The 17,530-nt window shown below is 60.6% G+C and overlaps 2 protein-coding genes across 9 annotated transcripts in view; one reads left to right on the top strand and one right to left on the bottom strand.

Annotated features, from left to right (window-relative positions):
• The first annotated feature begins 121 nt into the window (after positions 1-121).
• SLC16A3 (solute carrier family 16 member 3) lies at positions 122-12,243 on the top strand. Of its 2 annotated transcripts, none has more exons than XM_061144471.1 (6): positions 122-227; positions 7,268-7,404; positions 8,447-8,694; positions 9,138-9,281; positions 9,572-10,336; positions 11,206-12,243. In XM_061144471.1, the coding sequence occupies exons 3-6, from the start codon at positions 8,472-8,474 to the stop codon at positions 11,457-11,459; spliced, it is 1,386 nt and encodes a 461-aa protein (XP_061000454.1). In that variant the 5' UTR covers positions 122-227; positions 7,268-7,404; positions 8,447-8,471; the 3' UTR covers positions 11,460-12,243. The 2 variants fall into 2 exon arrangements, with proteins under 2 accessions (XP_061000454.1, XP_061000453.1); XM_061144470.1 differs by lacking the exon at positions 122-227 and adding an exon at positions 708-795.
• A 146-nt stretch (positions 12,244-12,389) lies between these two features.
• Positions 12,390-17,530, bottom strand: part of CSNK1D (casein kinase 1 delta) — a 35,217-nt gene continuing 30,076 nt past the window's right edge. For 4 of the 7 annotated variants that reach the window (XM_061144469.1, XM_061144468.1, XM_061144466.1 and 1 more), the window contains one exon: positions 15,179-17,313. Coding sequence is in view for 5 of the 7 variants with exons in the window: in XM_061144468.1 (XP_061000451.1) it covers positions 17,263-17,313 (51 nt within the window). In the remaining 2 variants the exon portion in view is untranslated. Of the gene's footprint in view, positions 12,523-15,178; positions 17,314-17,530 lie in introns of those variants that run through there. The other 3 variants (XM_061144465.1, XM_061144462.1, XM_061144467.1) reach the window with 2 other exon arrangements.

Below are 17,530 nucleotides of genomic sequence, written 5' to 3'. Positions count from 1 at the left end.
ATGGGGAACACCCCCTGGGGCTCCACCATCCCCCAGCACAGCCAGGTTCTGGGAGCTCAAGAGGAGGGGTAGCGGTTGTATTTGGCTCCACAGGGGAAACGGAAGTCAGAGAGGATGACATCTTTGACCAAGATCACCCAGGCGGGGTAGGGGGACGGGCGATGTTCGCCTTCTCCCTCCTCCCCAGCCCAGGAAAAGGGGCGCCGCCGGCCCTGGAGAAAGCAGAGGTTTGGGTGGGGGCGCAGATCCCAGGGGGCTTGGCTAGGGTGCCCTGAAAAGTCCCAGAGCTGAGTTGAGAGGCGAGAGTCCCACGGGTTCCGCGTGCACTTGGTGGCGTGGGGTGTGGCTGGGTGCGCGCGCTCACTTATCAGAGCGCGCGGCCCCCGGGCGAGGGGGGCGACAGGGGTCGGTGCCTCGGAGAACGCGGGACCCAGTCGCGCTCGGTACCAGCCCCGGCAGAGAGAGGCGAGAGCGCAGAGAGGCGCAGACGAAGGGGCGGGAGGGGGCTGCGGGCCAGAACTCCCAGCTCAGTGCCAGGGGTTGGCGAGGCTGGGGGGTCGGTCTGAGGGCGCGGGGCAGCGGGACTGATCCGGCGAGAAGGCTCAGCCCGCGCCGCTGTCTGCGCCGTCGGGGAGCACTGGGTCGCCCCTCCCGCGGGGTCCCGGCGGGGCGGCGCCAGGCGGCGGTGACGTGCACTGGGGAAGTGCCGCGCGAGCGGCCGGAGCACTGAGTCGCCCCCGGCGCGGCGCCTGGCAGCGAGGCGGGCAGAGGCGCGCGGCGACCGAGCGGCAGCAGGTAGGCATGGCCCGATGCTCCGCGGCTCCGGGATCGGGACTCTCCCAGCCGCCCCGGCGCTGAGTCTGAGTCCGGCCTGGGGGCGACCTGGGGGTCCGCGCTTTTTGCCTTTCACCCTTCTGGTTCATGGGCACGCCGGGCACATACGAGCCCCCCACCTCCGGCGGCCCTCACTGAGGAGCCCAGGGAGCCAGCCGCACCCCTTTGAGCCCTCAGACCTGGGTTGCCCGACCTCGACTTCCCCGGCTCCTCCGGGCGCCCCTCCGTCGAGCGACCCTCGGGGGCTGGGCACCGCCAAGAGGCGGCTCTGTGGGGCGGACGAGCGGGTTCCGGGTATAAATAGCTCATTTCGCTGCGTACGGCCTGGGCGCGCCGGCTATATTTGGTGGAGCTAACGCCTGGCCCGGGCCCCCTTCCCGGGGGGGAAACCGGGAACACATATTCTCCCGGCCGTGGGGGTGGGGTGGGGTGGTGGTGCCCGAGGGCTCACCTCCTTCCTGTTCTCGCCGCTGCCCTAAACACTCACCAAGCCACACTTGCCCTCAGGCAATGGGTTCTGATCGAGACCCTGGGCAGAGAGATGGGGAACCCGCTCTGGGATCAGACTGAACTCCCCGAGCTCACTTCACCCCCCCTCCCAGGCCCTGAGCTCTGGGAAAACCAGGTGGGGCCTCAGGGACCTTGGTTTATTTATCTGAAAAGTGGGTTGACAACTCACCCACCTGGATGCTGGCCCAGGCCAGTGGCCGGCAGGCCTGTGAATGGGAGGGAAGTAGTGGGGGTCATGGCCTCCGGGCAGGGGCCGGGGGTGCTGCCTGGATTCTGGGTGAGGGGCAGGCACATCCCCTGGAGCCAAAGTGCTTCTCTGTCCCAGAGGCACTAGGCTGTACATCCAGAGGTGCTTGGGACGACAGGATCACTCTGTGTGATGACCATGGCCAGGCTGAGTGGTCCGTGGGACAGCAGATGGCAGCCGGACCCATGGCCTTTATGCAACCCAGGTCAGAGAGGCTTGTCCAAAGTCAAGAGGAGGAGTGGGTGAGTTGAGGGTTGGAGGGTTCTGGGGTCCAGCGCCTCATTCTGAAGGCCCAGGAAGTCTTCCGCTGTCAGATGGGTGCTGGGAGGGACAGGGACAGATGGAGGAGTGTGTCCTGGAGGATGGACTCAGCCCCTTGACTGATGGACTGAGGCTTGGGCTCAGCTTAAGGAGTTGCTCCCATGGTGGGACGTCTGCCCCCAAGGGGCTCTGAAGGTGGCGGTGGCAGTGCCCAGACAGGTGTGGCACCTTCCTGCCCAGTCTGTGGTATAGTCAGTACCTGGGGTGGACATTGGGAGGCCCGATCCCAAGGCAGGCTCTGTAATGACCCCATGTGACCTTGGGCAGGGCCTGATACCCAGAAGGCAACTCAGCTCTCACTCACTACAGCTGGACACCTCTGCTTGAAAGGCAGCAACAAGGGGCAGGCTTTCATGCTTCTCAGGAAACTGACCAGGGAGAGCGTGTGCAGCAGGGTCTGTAGGGTCCCACTCACTGGCTGGTGGTGTCCACAGGACAAGACTGGCTTGCTCCAGGGCAGGACTCGCAGGGACCTAGCAGGTGTGCAGGGGGCTAGTACCGCCCCTTAGAGGTGAGGAGCCCAGTAGAACGACCCCAGGGCCTCCCGCGGCCCTTCTGGGAGGAAGCCAGTGGAGAAGACAGCCACGCAGAGCCATCAGTCCATTGGACGCGCCTCCGGATCAGGCGGGATCAGGCCGCGGGCGCATCGGGCACTGGGCCCGGACGCAGGGGCGGGGCGGGGCGGGAGCGGATAAGGCCTGGGGCTCCTGCCGGCGTCGTCTCGGCGAGCCGAGCGCAGACCTGCCGGCTTCAGTCTCCATCTGTGCGATGGGCCGTGCGAGGAAGCCGGTCACGGAGACCCAGCGTTCTCAGTCAATGTTTCGAGCGCCGAGCCGCGCCCACTTGGCCCAGCTCCAACGCGGGGACAGTGAAGAGTGCCCCGCCCGAGGGGAACAACGGGGTCCCCTTTGGCGCGCTGGGATGCCCAGTGCGGCTCAGGGGTTCGTTGACCCTGGTGGCCTTAAGTGTTGGCTCTGCGCTCTGGCCAATACGGTAGCGAACAGGGAGGGCGTCTACTCCAGGCAATACGGCAGCGGCTCCTCCCTTGGCGCGGTCACGTCCCCCACGTCCCGCGCGCTGCCTGGCAGCGGGGCTGGGGCGGGACCGCCCGGAGCATCCTCTCTTCCCACCCCAACCCGCTCCCGGCGCCCCCCAGGGTCGGCCGGATTCCCACCTGCCCAGCCGGAAGCTGAAATAGGAAGGAGCATCCATCCTGCTCCCTGGGGTGGGGGTGGGGGTGGGGGAGACGGCCGGGCTTCCACTTCCCCCTCCCCAACCGTTCTGACTTCCTCAGCCAACTCCCCCACCTTCTACTTGCTCCAAAGCCCCCAGGTGGTGGTGGTGGGAACTAGGAACCCAGTTTTGCTGGAAGGGTCCCTTCCTGGCTGGTGGGGCTTGCTGACACAGAAATCACCTTCTGGGCCTTGGTCTTAGGTGACAGTTTAGGGCTGGGGGTGCTGCAGGGAGTTGAGTGGGACAAGGTGGCCACGTGGATGGGCAGCCCAGGCAGGGCCAGGCTGGGCAGGGTTGGGTCCAGGCCTGAGGGGTGTTAGCTAGGACCTGCTCAGCTACCTTCAGGCCCCTCCCCATTGCCCTCTGAGCTTCCTAGAGGAGGGGGCCCCCTAACAAGGTAAACAAAAAAATATCCCTAGGGCCACTCTCAAATGGCCTTCTTGTCATAACTGGGTGATGGAGGTGGAGAATGACTCAGAGCTAGGGTCTGGCCTGGGTGGCAGTGTCCAGTCTGGTGAATGAGACCATTGTTTCCACCCCACTGGCCCTTACAAGACATGAGCCCACAGGAGAGCTTGCAGGAGCACTGGGCATGTGCGTGGTCAGAGAAGGTGGGGTGGAGGGCCCAGGCCAGGCTCAGGAGGCCTGGATCAGACTTTCACCCACTGCCCAGCTCCCACCTCCCCAGAAAAAGCCCCAGGCACCTCCCCCCAGTCACAGCTCCAAACACCGATGAGGGCAGGGCTGAGATGGGTCCTTTCCCCCCTCTTAGAAAGGAGACAGGCACTCTGATCAGAGTGTCCTGAATCCTCTGGTTACCTGTTTGCACAACAGGGGCTGCAGGCAAAAGAAGAAGGGGAGCCCCTCCTGAGGGTACAGCCACCCCCATGGGCTTCAGGGGCCTTGAGGCCTGAGGAGCCAGGAGCTGGCCTCACTGGGCTCTTTCCCTGTTGCTCAGGCATGTCTTTCAAGCCTCCTGGTGTGGGAAGAGTCAGGAAGGAATGTAATTGCCCCTTTCTTGCCCCGCCCACCTGGAGCTGGACTCCAAGGACTAGAGGTCCAGTTAGGTAACTGGCCAGGCTGGAAAGTGCACCGACTAAGCACCTGGGACAGGCCACAGGCTCTGGGGCTGGAGGCCCCCTACACTGAATGCCCCTTCCCCGGTTCATGGCCTGCCCTGGAGGCTGACAGGCCACAGACCCAGGACCCGAGGTGGGTGAGGGAATTGTCAGTATAGAAGCCTAAGGGACAGCAAGCCTGTGGCTGGAATGGAGTGGCAGAAGGGGCCTGGAAGGTGGTGAGGCCACCGGGACATGGTCAGGGCTGGCTCTGAGGTGGGGGTCTGGGGTCAGGTTGGGAACACACTGGTATGAGGTTTGCACTGGCTCTTTGGGCGGAGATGTAGGGGTGGGGGTGAGGCTGGGCACTCTCGCCACCAAGGACATTCGAAGCTGGTGAATGTAGGCAGAGAAGGGGGCCACGGGAAGAGGGGTGATGCAGAAGTTTGGAGCCTCACCCCAGCTGGGACCCTCACCCAGATAGCCAGTGGGCCCCTGAGGCAGCAGCTGGCAGGGGCCACTGATGTGGGAGGGCACAAGGGACGGGTCATTCCGAGGGACCTCTGTACACGTGTCTCTTAGGGCCAGGACCTGGGGGCAGCCCCTGGAGCCTCACCTGACCCAGAAGTAGGCACACACACCCACCTGGGAGATCAGCTTTCTGAGGCCTGGAGGGCGGGTTATTTCTGGGCTGGGAACGTGGTTTGCGTGCTTCCCTGTGAGAGTAAATGTCACTGAAAGGACAGCCGGCCGGCGTGTGTTAACAGATGTGCTGATGCCACCTCCCTCTGCGTTGTACTGAGGGTCCCCAACCAGTCCCTGAGGGGGCCGCTCCTCCCATCCTATGTTTCCCTTGGAGTATCAGCCAGCCTGTGCCCCAGCCTGCCTCCTCCATAGGATGGGCTGCACTGATGAGGCCATTTTGCTCTTGGAAATCTTAGCTTTCCCACCCCGCCCCCCGCCCCCGCCATAAATACACAGAGCACTTCTGGGTGAAATCCCTTTGCCCCCAACCTAGAGACCCCTGCTCTCCATCATCTTCCACTGCTTGCCCACCCTCTCCCATTGCAAATTGAAGTTCACTAGAAATCTCCCTTTGAGAACCATCTGGTGTGGGGGAACAGGGTGGGGGTCATCTCAGTGTGGCTGCAAGCTGGGCTGGGGGGTTAGCCGGGAGAAAGCAGTGTCTGAAGAAGAACTTCAGGGGTGTTCAGGGGATGGTGGGAGAGATGACTATACAGGACCTTGATCCAGACGCTCGAAATGGCCCCCTCCTAGTGTGAGCCTTAGCCCTTACAGGTCCTGGAACACGCTGTACCCTCCTGCCTCTGGGCCTTGGCACCTGTCCCTCTGTCTCCTCACCCTCCCCAATGCTCTTTCTCCTCAAGATCCTGGAGGCCTCCAGGGAGGACCCAGCCCTGGTGGGCAGAGAATGGGGCTTCAAAGGTTGTGGTGCCCATGATTCCCCTGGTGGCCCAGGTCTGGCTGGTGGAACCAGGGAGGTCTTAGAGGGAGGTCCTGTCTTATAACCGTGGGTTTATAAGTGTCCAGCTGTTCCTAATTGCTCACCCCAGACACACTCTCCTCTTTGGCCTCCACATGATCCATTTGATTTCCTTTACAAAGCTCACAACCCCAAACAAGCTGGGATACTGAGGACAACCAATCCCTCAGTGTCCCCGTGACCACAATCACGACCACTGTCCAGAGTCCTGGGTCAGGATTCCTGTGTTTTCTGCCTTAGTGTCATTGCATCGTAGAGCATTCACATTCCTAAGAATATACTTAGTTATTTTTTGTTTGTTTTAATATCACTCAGCTGCACGTACCTTAAAGACCCTTTAAACTTAATGCTAACAAGGGGAAGGGCAGAGGTTCAGTGCCCCCACAGCACCCAGTGAGTTTGGGATGACATTTGTCCACTTGTCCCATACCAGGCTCAGGCATGTGGCCATGTGATCCAAGGCAAGGCTCTGGAGAACCTGGAGGTGGGCCACTCTGAAGCTGTGCTCAGACTGTCTGGGCGCAGAGACCCTTGTCTTTCCTCCAGTCCTGTCCCGGGTTCTGTGTGGCCTCAGATACAGAGGTGGCCACCCAGGGGGCTGCACCGGGTCACGGGGCTGTGCCCACATTTGCAGGAGGATGAGGGCTCCCTTGACTGGGGTGCCCCCGTGCACCTTTTGGCTGTGTCCCCAGAGGGCTGCATGGCTCTTGGCCTCAGACACACCCTCTGTCCTTCTCACTGAAGTCCAGGTGTCTTCCGAGCACCGGGGTCTGAGTGCAGGGAGAGGTGAGGGCTTCCCTTGGTTTTTCCAGTGGCGCCTGTGGCCCTGGCCCAGCTGAGAACCAGCACAGGCTCTGAAGGTGGACCTCTGGCCCAGTCTGGGGGTGAAGGCAGGGCTGCTGTTCTGCTCCAGTGGGCTGTGTCTGCCTTGTCATCACCCTGATAGCCAGCTGGCTCCTGGGGTCCAACCATCAAAGGGTGGTGCTTAGACAGCAGCTCCTGCTTGCAATCATCTACAAAGCCCCTAACCCCGCCCCCGCCCAGACACCCTCCGAATCAAAGCCCAAGATCCCCCTCCACTGCTGGATCACAACCTGGATACCCCTTCCCCACACTGAATCAGAGTCCGGATCCCTCCAGACTACTGAATCAGGGGCCCTGGAGGGCACAGCCCCTGTGGCCAGGGTGCTGGGGGGCAGGCTGGAGGTGGGGGGCTGGGTCTTATTCCCCACATTCCTTTGCTCTGCACATTGAAGCTGTGCTTAGACAGGCCGGGCACAGAGGCCCTTGTCCTCACTCCAGAGTCCTGTCCCAGGTTCTGTGGAGCCTCTGATGCAGGACTGGCCACCTGGAGGGCCGTGCCAGGTCAAGAAGGATCCAAGGAAAAGGGGCAAGGGGTGAAGCCAGGACAGATTACGAAACCCAGGCGGGCGGGCTGATAGGAGGGCGGCGGTGCTGCGTGTGCAGCTCCCCTGGTCAGGAGGTCCTTGGGCACCGCGCAGGTGGAGTGTTTACACCATGGAATCGGTAGATACTACATATCAGGGCTTCCTCCACCAGGGAGCTGGCTTATAGCTCACCGCAGGTGGGGAGACACGGAGCTTCAGTGGGCAGTGAGTGCCTGGATCCGGAGAGCCCTCCCTTCCCTACGCCTGCAGCGAGGAGGCCCACTCTGTCCTTGGAACAGCTTCTGTCAGGTGAGGCTGATCTCTAGGATTTGGGGATGTCTGGAGCGAGGATCAGGGACGGGTTGGGGATGAAAATGGGAGGGGAGGGGAGGATCTCCAGGTGGAAATCAAGTTCCTGGGCCTCAAATGAGCTAAGTTCCTGGGGTTTAAAAGAGGGAAGTTGACCCCAGGCTTCCGCAGGTTTGGGGCTGACAGTGGGTGTGGCCAGCTTACACTGGGCAGCCTGGGTGCTGGAAGGGTTTGCTCTGGTGGGCTGGATGGAAGCGTGTTCTTCCCACCGTTCCCTCACCAGAGGAGTTAAACTCCAGCGGCCGGACAGGCACCTTCTCCCTCGGGCTCCCGAGGCAGGTGGATGCTAACAGGATGGGACAAGTCGGGGCCAGCAGTGACCCCCGCCCTCCCCGTCTGCTCCCCCACGCAGTCCCTGCACAACACAGCCTTGTGTGCGCCCCAGACTCTCACTTCTGGTGCAGTGTGATCAGGGTGGGAAGCAAAGGAAAGCCCTGTCCTCCTGGGAGTGGGAGAGCAAGGCTGGCCACATCTAGACTGAGGTCTCGAGGACAGCACCCTAGACCGAGCCCCAGGTCCCCATCAGGCCTGGCTTCACTGCCCGAGGCGCTGGCGGCTAGAACCACGCGGCTTCCCGACACAAGGTCAGGCGGGAGGCCAGAGCACGGCTGACTTCCCCATTGGGGTCTGCCCTCCTCAGGAGGTAACCTGAGACCTGGCTGAGCCCAAAAAAGCCACTGCCCTTTAGAGCCAGTTGTGTGGGAGCAGGCCAGGTCTGCATGGGAGAGGGAGGAGGAGCTGCAGCTCTGGTCACCCCACACCCTGCTGCCCTGCACCCAGCACAGGTGAGGGGAAGAGGCAGCGCTCTCAGGTAACATCAGGCGGCTGGCCCGGCCCAGAGCGGAGCTCCTGCTGGGGGCTAGGGCCTGAAGGGACGGGTGGCCTGTCCGGGTGCCCGCCTTCAGCTACATCTCTGTCCCCATGCTGCTGGGCTGCAGCTGGGTGACTGACAACTGAGTCAGCCTGGCTTCCTCTTTCTCAGGGACGCGGAATCAGCCCTCCTGGCCATGGGAGGGGCAGTGATCGACGAGGGCCCGACCGGCATCAAGGCCCCGGATGGGGGCTGGGGCTGGGCCATCCTTTGGGGCTGTTTCGTCATCACGGGCTTCTCCTACGCCTTCCCCAAGGCGGTCAGCGTCTTCTTCAAGGAACTCATGCGGGAGTTTGGGATAGGCTACAGTGACACGGCCTGGATCTCCTCTATCCTGCTGGCCATGCTCTATGGCACAGGTAAGCAGGGGCTGTCGTGCCAGGTGACCACCTCTGGGAGTTCACCAAGTTCACTTCAGGCCTGGGGGCTGGGGGCTGGGTGGTGCATCCAAGCATCCGCAGCCCTGGTCCCCAGAGGCAGTTGGTGGGAAGCCCTTGAGGGTGCCATGGTCTCCCAAGGGCAGGTCGGCATGGCCAAAGCTGTCTGAGACCCTGTCCAGAGGGCTCTATCTGCACAGCTGTGCTGGACCCCAGAGCCATCCTCGCTGCCTGCACAGACCAGTCAGGAGAGATGCCCCCAATGGGGACCATTCCTTGTGAGCCATGCTTTACTTAGGAAGACACGCGAATGTGGTGTCCCTGTGTCTCCTGCGCCGGGCCGAAGGGGCATCGGGGAGGGGCAGGTCTCCCTGGGCATGGACAGCCTCCGTCCCGCACCTTAGCTGCCATCCCTCACCCTCCAGGCCCACTCTGCAGTGTGTGTGTGAATCGCTTTGGCTGCCGGCCAGTCATGCTTGCAGGCGGCCTCTTGGCGTCCCTGGGCATGGTGTCTGCGTCCTTCTGTGGAAGCATCATCCAGCTCTACCTCACCACAGGGGTCCTTACTGGTGAGTGAGGCCCCGCCAGGAGTGGAGTGGCCGGGTGGCAGTGGTTCCTGTTGACAGAAGAGATAGGGCCTCCTGGGGGAGGCCAGCTGTGGGGTGTCCCTGCCAGGCACCCGTCTGCCCCTTGTTCCCTGTCTCTCCAGGACATGTGGGCTGGTGACGGGGGCTCTGAACACACACTGAGTCCCCTCACTTGGATGCCTCAGGTCCACACATGAATCATTTAGGCGGGTGCCCGAGCCTGGGAGAACCTGGGCCGGGACACCTGTGCTCACCTGCCTGCTCCCCTCTAGGCTTGGGTTTGGCGCTCAACTTCCAGCCCTCACTCATCATGCTCAACCGCTACTTCAACAAGCGGCGCCCCATGGCCAACGGGCTGGCGGCAGCAGGCAGCCCGGTGTTCCTGTGCGCCCTGTCCCCGCTGGGGCAGGTGCTGCAGGACCACTATGGCTGGCGGGGCGGCTTCCTCATCCTGGGTGGCCTGCTGCTCAACTGCTGCGTGTGTGCCGCGCTCATGCGGCCCCTGGAGGCGCCCCGGCAGAGCTTGGGTTCAGGGCCTGCACCCCAGCGGCCGCCTCGGCGGCTGTTGGACCTGAGCGTCTTCAGGGACCGTGGCTTCGTCATCTACGCCCTGGCCGCCTCCATCATGGTGCTGGGGCTCTTTGTACCGCCCGTGTTTGTGGTTAGCTACGCCAAGGACCTGGGGGTGCCCGACACCAAGGCGGCCTTCCTGCTCACCATCCTGGGCTTCATCGACATCTTTGCGAGGCCCACCGCTGGCTTCATCACGGGGCTCAAGAAGGTACGGCCCTACTCCGTCTACCTCTTCAGCTTCGCCATGTTCTTCAACGGCTTCACCGACCTCACGGGGTCCACGGCCAGCGACTATGGTGGGTTGGTGGTCTTCTGCATCTTCTTCGGCATCTCCTACGGCATGGTGGGGGCCCTGCAGTTTGAGGTGCTCATGGCCATCGTGGGCACCCAGAAGTTCTCCAGTGCCATTGGCCTCGTGCTGCTGCTGGAGGCCATAGCGGTGCTCATTGGGCCGCCGTCTGGAGGTGAGTGCTGGCGGGAGGCAGGGTGGGGCGTGAGCGGCCTCCCCTCCCTGGGCCTAGCTAGGCCCTTGGGCAGTTTCCACACCTGCTCTTCCTGGGGAGCGGACTCACTGTGGGGAGCTCTTAGCTGGAAAGGCCTCCACCACCGCTCCCAGCCTTGTCTAGCCAGGTTACCATGTACCTCTGCACATGGGCAGCTGACCTCAGTGGGGGAACACAGCCTCTTATACATCCCAGGACCCGCTTGGTTTCATTGTGGGAAGTCCATGGGCCTGAGCCGTGGCGATGGCTCCAGGGTAGGGTCCTGGTCCTCCTTTCTGACTGTCCCCACACCCTGGGGACACTCAGAGCTGAGGCCAGGGTCGGCTTTTGTTACACTGGGCTTTTATTTTTTGATAGCTGAGAAGATAATGGTGGGGATGTGGGAGCAGTGTGGCCAAGGCTCTGCCAAGTCTCTGCACCTGGGTTTGGGTCTCTCCAGCCAACCCTGTAGGCCTTCTACCTCCCACCTGACCTTGGGCCTTTCGCTCTTCCTGCCTGGGGTGGGGGGGCAGGGTTCTGGTGTGAGGAGGTGCCTGAACTGGGGTCCCAGGGTCCTTCTGGGGTCCGGATGGTTCCTGTGAGGGCCACTGTGGCAACAGGCAGCAGGGTCAGACCCCTCAGGAGGCCTTGGATGGGGCCCTGCTCTAAACCCTTGTCAGATCCACTCTGCTTTAGCCTCTGGGCCTGTGCTTCCTGGGGCAGGGTTGTGGGGTGGTGGGCGGTGAGGGTGGCTGCCTTCAGGGTCCCAGGCTGTCCTGGTGACTGGGACTGGGGGTGGGGTTTCGGTGGAAGCTTCAGCCCTAGGCTGACCCTGTCTCCCTGCACTGCAGGCAAGCTCCTGGACGCGACGCACATCTACCAGTATGTGTTTATCCTGGCGGGGGCCGAGGTGCTGACCTCCTCCCTCGTGCTGGTGCTGGGTAACTTCTTCTGCATTAGGAAGAGGCCCGAGACAGCCACGGAGGAGGAGCGCCACAAGCCCCCGGAGGATGTGAAGGTGGACTCCCGGGAGGTGGAGCAGTTCCTGAAGACGGAGCCTGAGAAGAACGGGGAGGTGGTTCACACCCCGGAAACGAGCGTCTGAGCCCGGGGAGGACGGCAGGGGTGCAGGGAACCGGACAGAGACCGTCAACGCTTGTATTTATTTCACAAACAGGACCAGCTTGGGCGGGGCCTTCGGCTCCGCGCCGGCTGCCTGGGCAGTGCATCATCACCCGATCAGTGTTTTTCAGGGGAGGTGGCGGGGTGGGAACGTGTCATTCCGAGGTGGATCTGCGGTGAAGCCAAGCCGCGAGGTTATGAGCCGTCTGCACCAGGGACCCCACCTGCTGACCCCAGGGAGCCCAGTGCCCACCGCTGGGCTCAAGGACCCAGAGACCCACGCTTTGGAGACAACATGACTTTAATCAGGGGGTGGGGCCGGGGATAGCTACGGAGCGGGCACTGCTACAACAGGCCTCCCCATATGCCCGTGAGTGCCTGTCCTACCGGGTCTCCCGTGTGCCCCAGCCCACCCCTCTTTTGAGCGTCTTAGTGGACAAAGCTCCCTCCTTCACCTCTGAAAGGTTTGAGATAAACCTGCTCTTACTTAGGGACAGTGGTCTAACCGTTGACCCCAAATCTCTTTCTCAAAAGACAGCCTGCTGATTTTTACAAAGTGGTTTTGGTCCTCGTCAGCCACGTCAGCCTTCTAAGTACTGCTCGTTCTGGACCCTGTCCTGTTGAACCTCAAACGGCTCAGTGTGTTCACACAGCACCCTGGTGGTCGGCAGGGAAGGGGCCACGCTGCAGGGATGTGGACACTTAGGCTGGAATGTACATGTGGTTTCTGTTCACTGGTGTGTGTTTGAAGAAAATGATCTGCCTGCTTTTGTTTATTCACCCCTTGGTTAGCCGACAGTCATCCCACGTGGTCAGCGCCCAGGGCTGGTATCTGGTCCCTGTCCTCTTGGAACAGCCCTGCTCAGCCTTGCCCTGGGTACCTCACACCCACCTGCCCTCGTGGCCAGCGGCGGCCTGTGTGGCTGGGAGCCCGGTCAGAGGCCGCTGGGGCCGCCTCAGTAGGTGGTGCGTCGAGGGCGCTGGGGACGGCAGCGGGCACCCTGGCGGGCCGCGTGCAGCCGAAGAGATGCCACATCCCTGCTCCTCTGAAACGAAAAGCAAGCAAGAGCTCACATCCTGGGCCCCTCTCCCCAAGAGGTGTTGCCCTAAGGGGGCTGCTGGCTCCCTCCTCCATCTGCCCTTTGAGCTCTTTGAGGGAGCTAGGCACCTGCCTGCAGCACCCTGCCCCATCTCATCCTTTCTGTCCTTCCCCTCCGCCAGGGGCCTGGGCTGTGGGCAGCGCTAGCAGCTGCAGGGGTCATGTGGTAGCCCTGCATCCACTGACCTCACCCTGTTCAAGGTGGGCCAGGCAGGGGCCAGCCTCTGGGAAAGGTGAGCCACGAGCACCCAACTTGTCAGCCCCACCTGTGGTCTCAACTGGAGGGGGGCAGAGAAAAGGGCACGAGTGGGCAGCCTGCTTGTGCCCCTCCCCCAACCCCCTCCCAGCTCTCATCATGACACCCCCTTCTCTCCTGGCAAGAGCTTGGCCTGGCTGTCGCCAGTTATTGTTTTCTTGCGTCTCTTGGAACCAGCTGTGGGGGTGACCAGGGCCCCTGTATTCCACACCACCCCCCCTTTGCTCTCACCCGAAGCTGCCTCACTCATCCCCACTCCCTACTGGGACCCTCTACAGCCACACTGGGTATACCATTCAGTGACTGAGATGGTGCAGGAGTCCCTCCCCTGGGGGTGGGACCCATGGCTGGTCTGGGGCTGGATTCGTGCACCCCAGGGTGCACCTGAGGCCCCCCTGCCCCCATATCAGCTGGTTAAAGCATGCAGGGGCTCTGCCCAGATTGGAGACTGACCTGCAGTCTAACCCTAACCCTGGGGAGAGGGTAACCAGATGGTTTGGTCTGCCTCGTTTTCTAGTTTCAGACATTTCCAGCTGTGCCCAAGACACAGAGGAAGAAAACTTCCTGTCCTCAGGAAGCTGTGGCTGCCAAGGGCCAATGGCCCTAAAAGCAGTTAGGAGAGTGGTCAGTGCTCTGGAATGGACAGGGCTCTCCCTAGTCCTCCAGACGTCCCACCAGAGAAGGCTCACACCCAGCTTTGCATGAAGACACAGATGCCTGTGCTAAGCCCACTCTCACAGGCCCTTAGCAGCTCCTTGGAGGACACATACACACCAGCCTAAATCAGAAGTGGGGGGGTACATGAGCCAGGTGCCCTGGGGCACTACCCAGCCCTGCCAGAACTTGAGGCACCTGCCACCCTGTGTGGAGAACACCCTTGTATACACATGCAGGCCACACTGGGAGAGCCCGGCAGGAAGGCAGACCCCGCTGTCAGTGGCTGCCCAAGTGTTCTGCCAATGGCAGTCTGGGAGGCAGCTGCCTAGACCTGCAAGGCCCCCTCATGGTTCCCCAAAGGACACTCCCCTGTAACCCTAAATAACCTTGTGAACAGTGGTGCCAAGGGGTGTGCTGCTTTCATAGCTCCCAGCAGACGGGTGGGCATGGTCCCCTCCTCCAACACAGGGACTTCTGGGAGGAGCTCCAAGCACCCCATTCAGAGGTGACAGGGCCTGGGGCAGGTGGTAGGTGGAGGTTTGGACCCAGAGCTTGCTCTCCTGAGCGTGGAGCCTGCCAGGCAGGTCAGGCGGTAGAGTTCTCCATGTTGGGAAGACAGAGGTGGTGAGGGGGCTGGGGAGCAGGGCACGCAGGCTCTGAGTGAAAGGGGCCAGAGTCCCTGTTCTGCCTGTGACCTCCCTCCTGGCAGGAGAACGAGAAGCGGGTACAGGGTTCACCTCATCATCATTTCAGCTGAGTCCAAGTGTCAGCAGGCTGAGGGGAGGAGGGGGAACCCATAAAGAGCTCAGGCTCTTTCACATCCTCAGGGACCATCTGGCACAAGCCTGGCACACCTGGCTTGTGAGCAGTAACCACAAACCAGTGGCAGGTGGGAGACCCACCTGCCCCACCTGTTTTCCATGTGTGTGGGTGCCATCACCAAGAATTTCCCTGTAGTACATGCGAGGCTGGCACACTCAGCTCCAAGACAAGTGGGTGTGGACCAGAAGGTGCTTAGTTACCACACATTTATGGGAACACATCTGTGGTCCCAGTTCAATAGGGAGGGACTTTCCTGCAGGGCCACACCTTCTCACTCAGCTCCATCTGGAGCTCCCAGGGGTAGGGGCATCTTGAGCTCCAACAACTCCAGGGGTAGAGGGAAGCGGAGGCCATGAGCCCAACAGTTGGAGAGACGATGCCCTCTTCCGACACTGCCTGACTAGAAGGGACAGCACCTGGGGCATGAGGAATGCAGGCTGGTGCTCACACCGGGATGGCGACTGCCAAGTCCAAGCCCCTGGGTCCCAGCAGGGGCCCCCCTGGGAGCCCCTTCATGGGTACCATGAGCACCCCCATGGGCAGTAGCAACACAGCTACAGGCCAACTACCATGCTCTTCACTCCCCAGAGAAAACAAGGTGAGTGGCAGCACCTCCTTCCCACAGAGGTGGTTAAAGCAGGGGACTGGTGTGTGCGCAAGGCCTACATCGGCAGCAGCTCAGCCACATCCCTGCCACGCCTCAGAGGCTCATCCCACCTGCTCCCGATCAGCTTACAAAAGTACACCAACAGGCTTCCAAAGGACAGACATGAATGCCCAGTCTCAGAAAATTAGTTTCACAAAGTTAATCTACACAAATCAAAACTCAAAACTGATGAAATAAAGACCACATGGCAGGGGCAGGGAAGAAAGGCAGAAGTCGTCATGAATTTATTATTTACATGGTGGTTAAGGACACAAATACAGTGGTCATACAAAAGCGCAGTTCAGAGACTGGCCACTGATACACAGGTTGATACAGACATTCCAACTATGTTTCCTGCAAGTCAGGATGGGGAGTTAAATATGGGGGGACGGGGGCGGGGACACAACTGTCCACAACCACACTGCTGAGGACTCAGGGTTGGAGTCCACTTCTAAAATGCCATCTGGCAATCCAGGTGAAAACCTGGATGCAGAACATCAGGGCCGCAGCTGCTAACAGCTCTCCAGGAGGGGGAGGTCCACCTCTGAGGAAGCCACGATGAAAGCCCCCAACTCAGTCCAACCAACCCAAGCTCCCCCTACGCTCCCAGAAACACAGCCCCACCTGGTCAAGTGTCCACACCCCGAAACACTTACAGAGTAGCCAGCTCAGGATTCAGAAAGAAGCAACCAGCTGCATTCTGCGCCATCAACACAGCAGTCAGGGCATCCTAGGACCAGCGTCCCTGTGCTGGGACTTTGGGAGCAGGAAGGGAAAACACAGACATGGACACTTTTCAGGTCCCCAGCTTCCTACCAGTGCCTGTTTCTAAACAGAACACACTGCAGGGCAATGATGGGAAGAAATGTGAAAGTACCTATGAACACATATATTGCACCTCATTTCCAGAGACGGAGGCTCCTGTCTACCAGCCGCCACTACCACCTGGTGCCTCTGTTACTGCTACTGCAAAGCGAGGAGAGTGTCTCAGGAACCCACCTGGAGCCCGGTTGCCCTGGAGGTTCTGGGGAGACTCGGCCCTGCTCTGCTTCTTGGCCTCTATGGGGTCACTACATCCCAGGGAAGGTCACAAAAGTGTGTTATCTTTCACTCTCCTGGACATCAGGTCGTCAGAGTCACCTGTTTCTTGGCACTTCAGAGTGGATTCCCTTGGGCCCGCTGGCCTTTCTGGGCAATGCTGGCACACAGGGCGGACACCACCGCCCTTGGTTTTGAGCAGAGATGTTAACACAGACTGGGGGCCAACCTGCACTGGTAGTATTGACAGCCTATTTAGAAAATCTCCCAAGTTCAAAAGCACTGAGGCAACCACCACCAACATAACCAAATATGACTCCACGGAGGGGCCCAAGTCTCTGTTTGTAATCCTTTCCCGAGAGGTCGGCAACACAACGCGAAGCCGTGGCTTCTGCAGTCTTCAGGCTCAGCTTCCTTCTTGTTGCGTCTGGGAAGGTCAGATCCATGGGCTGCTCTGTCGGGAAGCACCCGGTGCGCCTGTGCATGTGGCCAGCGCTTTCTAACTGCCCTGATGATTCAAGAATCCCAGCGGGTCTGCAGTGAGCGGGCATTTCAGTTTATAGTGGGGAAGGAAGCGTGACAGCCAAAACTAGATTAATGAAGTCACGAGACACACGGCACACGGACACACACGTTACTTACACACGCGTATATACGTGATAGAATTTCTGATGAGAAAATCCCTTCTCCACAGTGGACCACATAACAAACCACGAGACGCAGACCACAGAAACCCACGTGTGCTCTGCTCCCTGCCTCACTCCTACACAAACTCCACACCAGGACCTGCTTCAGAATTCTTTAAGTCAGCATCTTTAAGACCGCAAAAACAGACATGAAAGAAACAATAAAAAGACAGATTTCTTTACACAGATTTAAGCCAATAATTTTTAGCAAAATGATACAAAACTGTCTTAACCAAGTAGAAGATCGGTAGTTACAGTAGACTCGGCAGGGACACGGGTGCGCCACCACGGAGGGGAATGAAAGGCTCTTGGATGGGAGTTTGATTCTCTCTGCAACCGTCTCACTGCTTTCTTCCCAGCCCCGCTAGAACCGAGTTCATGGGGGCTCAGTGCAGCCCCTGGCGATGGCAGCGCTTGGAGTCTGTCCGGTTGGGTTTGTGTTTTGTTTCCCCCATGGGCGTCGCTGGGTGGGTGGCCTGGAGAGCTCCCGGTGTTAACATTTCGGTTCTAGACCGGGGGCGTGTCACTAGTAACAGAGTAGATCAGCCATGCATTGTCTGCCCTCAGCAAAAAGGAGAGTTCTCATCGGTGCACGACAGACTGCAGACCACTGGACGCCACCCGACCGGGAATCTGTCGGAGCCAAAGCACAGGAGAAGGTCAGCGTGAGGCCAGAGGAGAGGAGCTGGTCAGGCTTGAGTACAAAACACCAGTGACAGCGCCCCGGGAGGAGGAAGGGACAGATGGCGCCTAGCCCCTTTGGACATGTGCCCCCCAGCCGCTCTGGAAGGTCCCTCGAGGCCAGGACACGTGCAGCAGAAAGAGTGACAGGAAGACGGGGAAGGAAGAA

This window comes from Dama dama, chromosome 5 (genome assembly GCF_033118175.1).
Source record: "Dama dama isolate Ldn47 chromosome 5, ASM3311817v1, whole genome shotgun sequence".
NCBI classification, from domain to species: Eukaryota; Metazoa; Chordata; class Mammalia; order Artiodactyla; family Cervidae; genus Dama; species Dama dama.
The sequence above is the reverse complement of the archived record's forward strand: the minus strand, read 5'-3'. Positions and strand labels throughout refer to the sequence as shown.

Excerpts from the sequence above, each read along its gene's own strand:
- SLC16A3 (XM_061144471.1), top strand. The coding sequence starts at position 8,472 with ATGGGAGGGGCAGTGATCGACGAGGGCCCGACCGGCATCAAGGCCCCG. Across the intron at positions 9,282-9,571 it reads CACCACAGGGGTCCTTACTG|GCTTGGGTTTGGCGCTCAAC; the intron begins GTGAGTGAGGCC and ends GCTCCCCTCTAG. Across the intron at positions 10,337-11,205 it reads CATTGGGCCGCCGTCTGGAG|GCAAGCTCCTGGACGCGACG; the intron begins GTGAGTGCTGGC and ends CCTGCACTGCAG.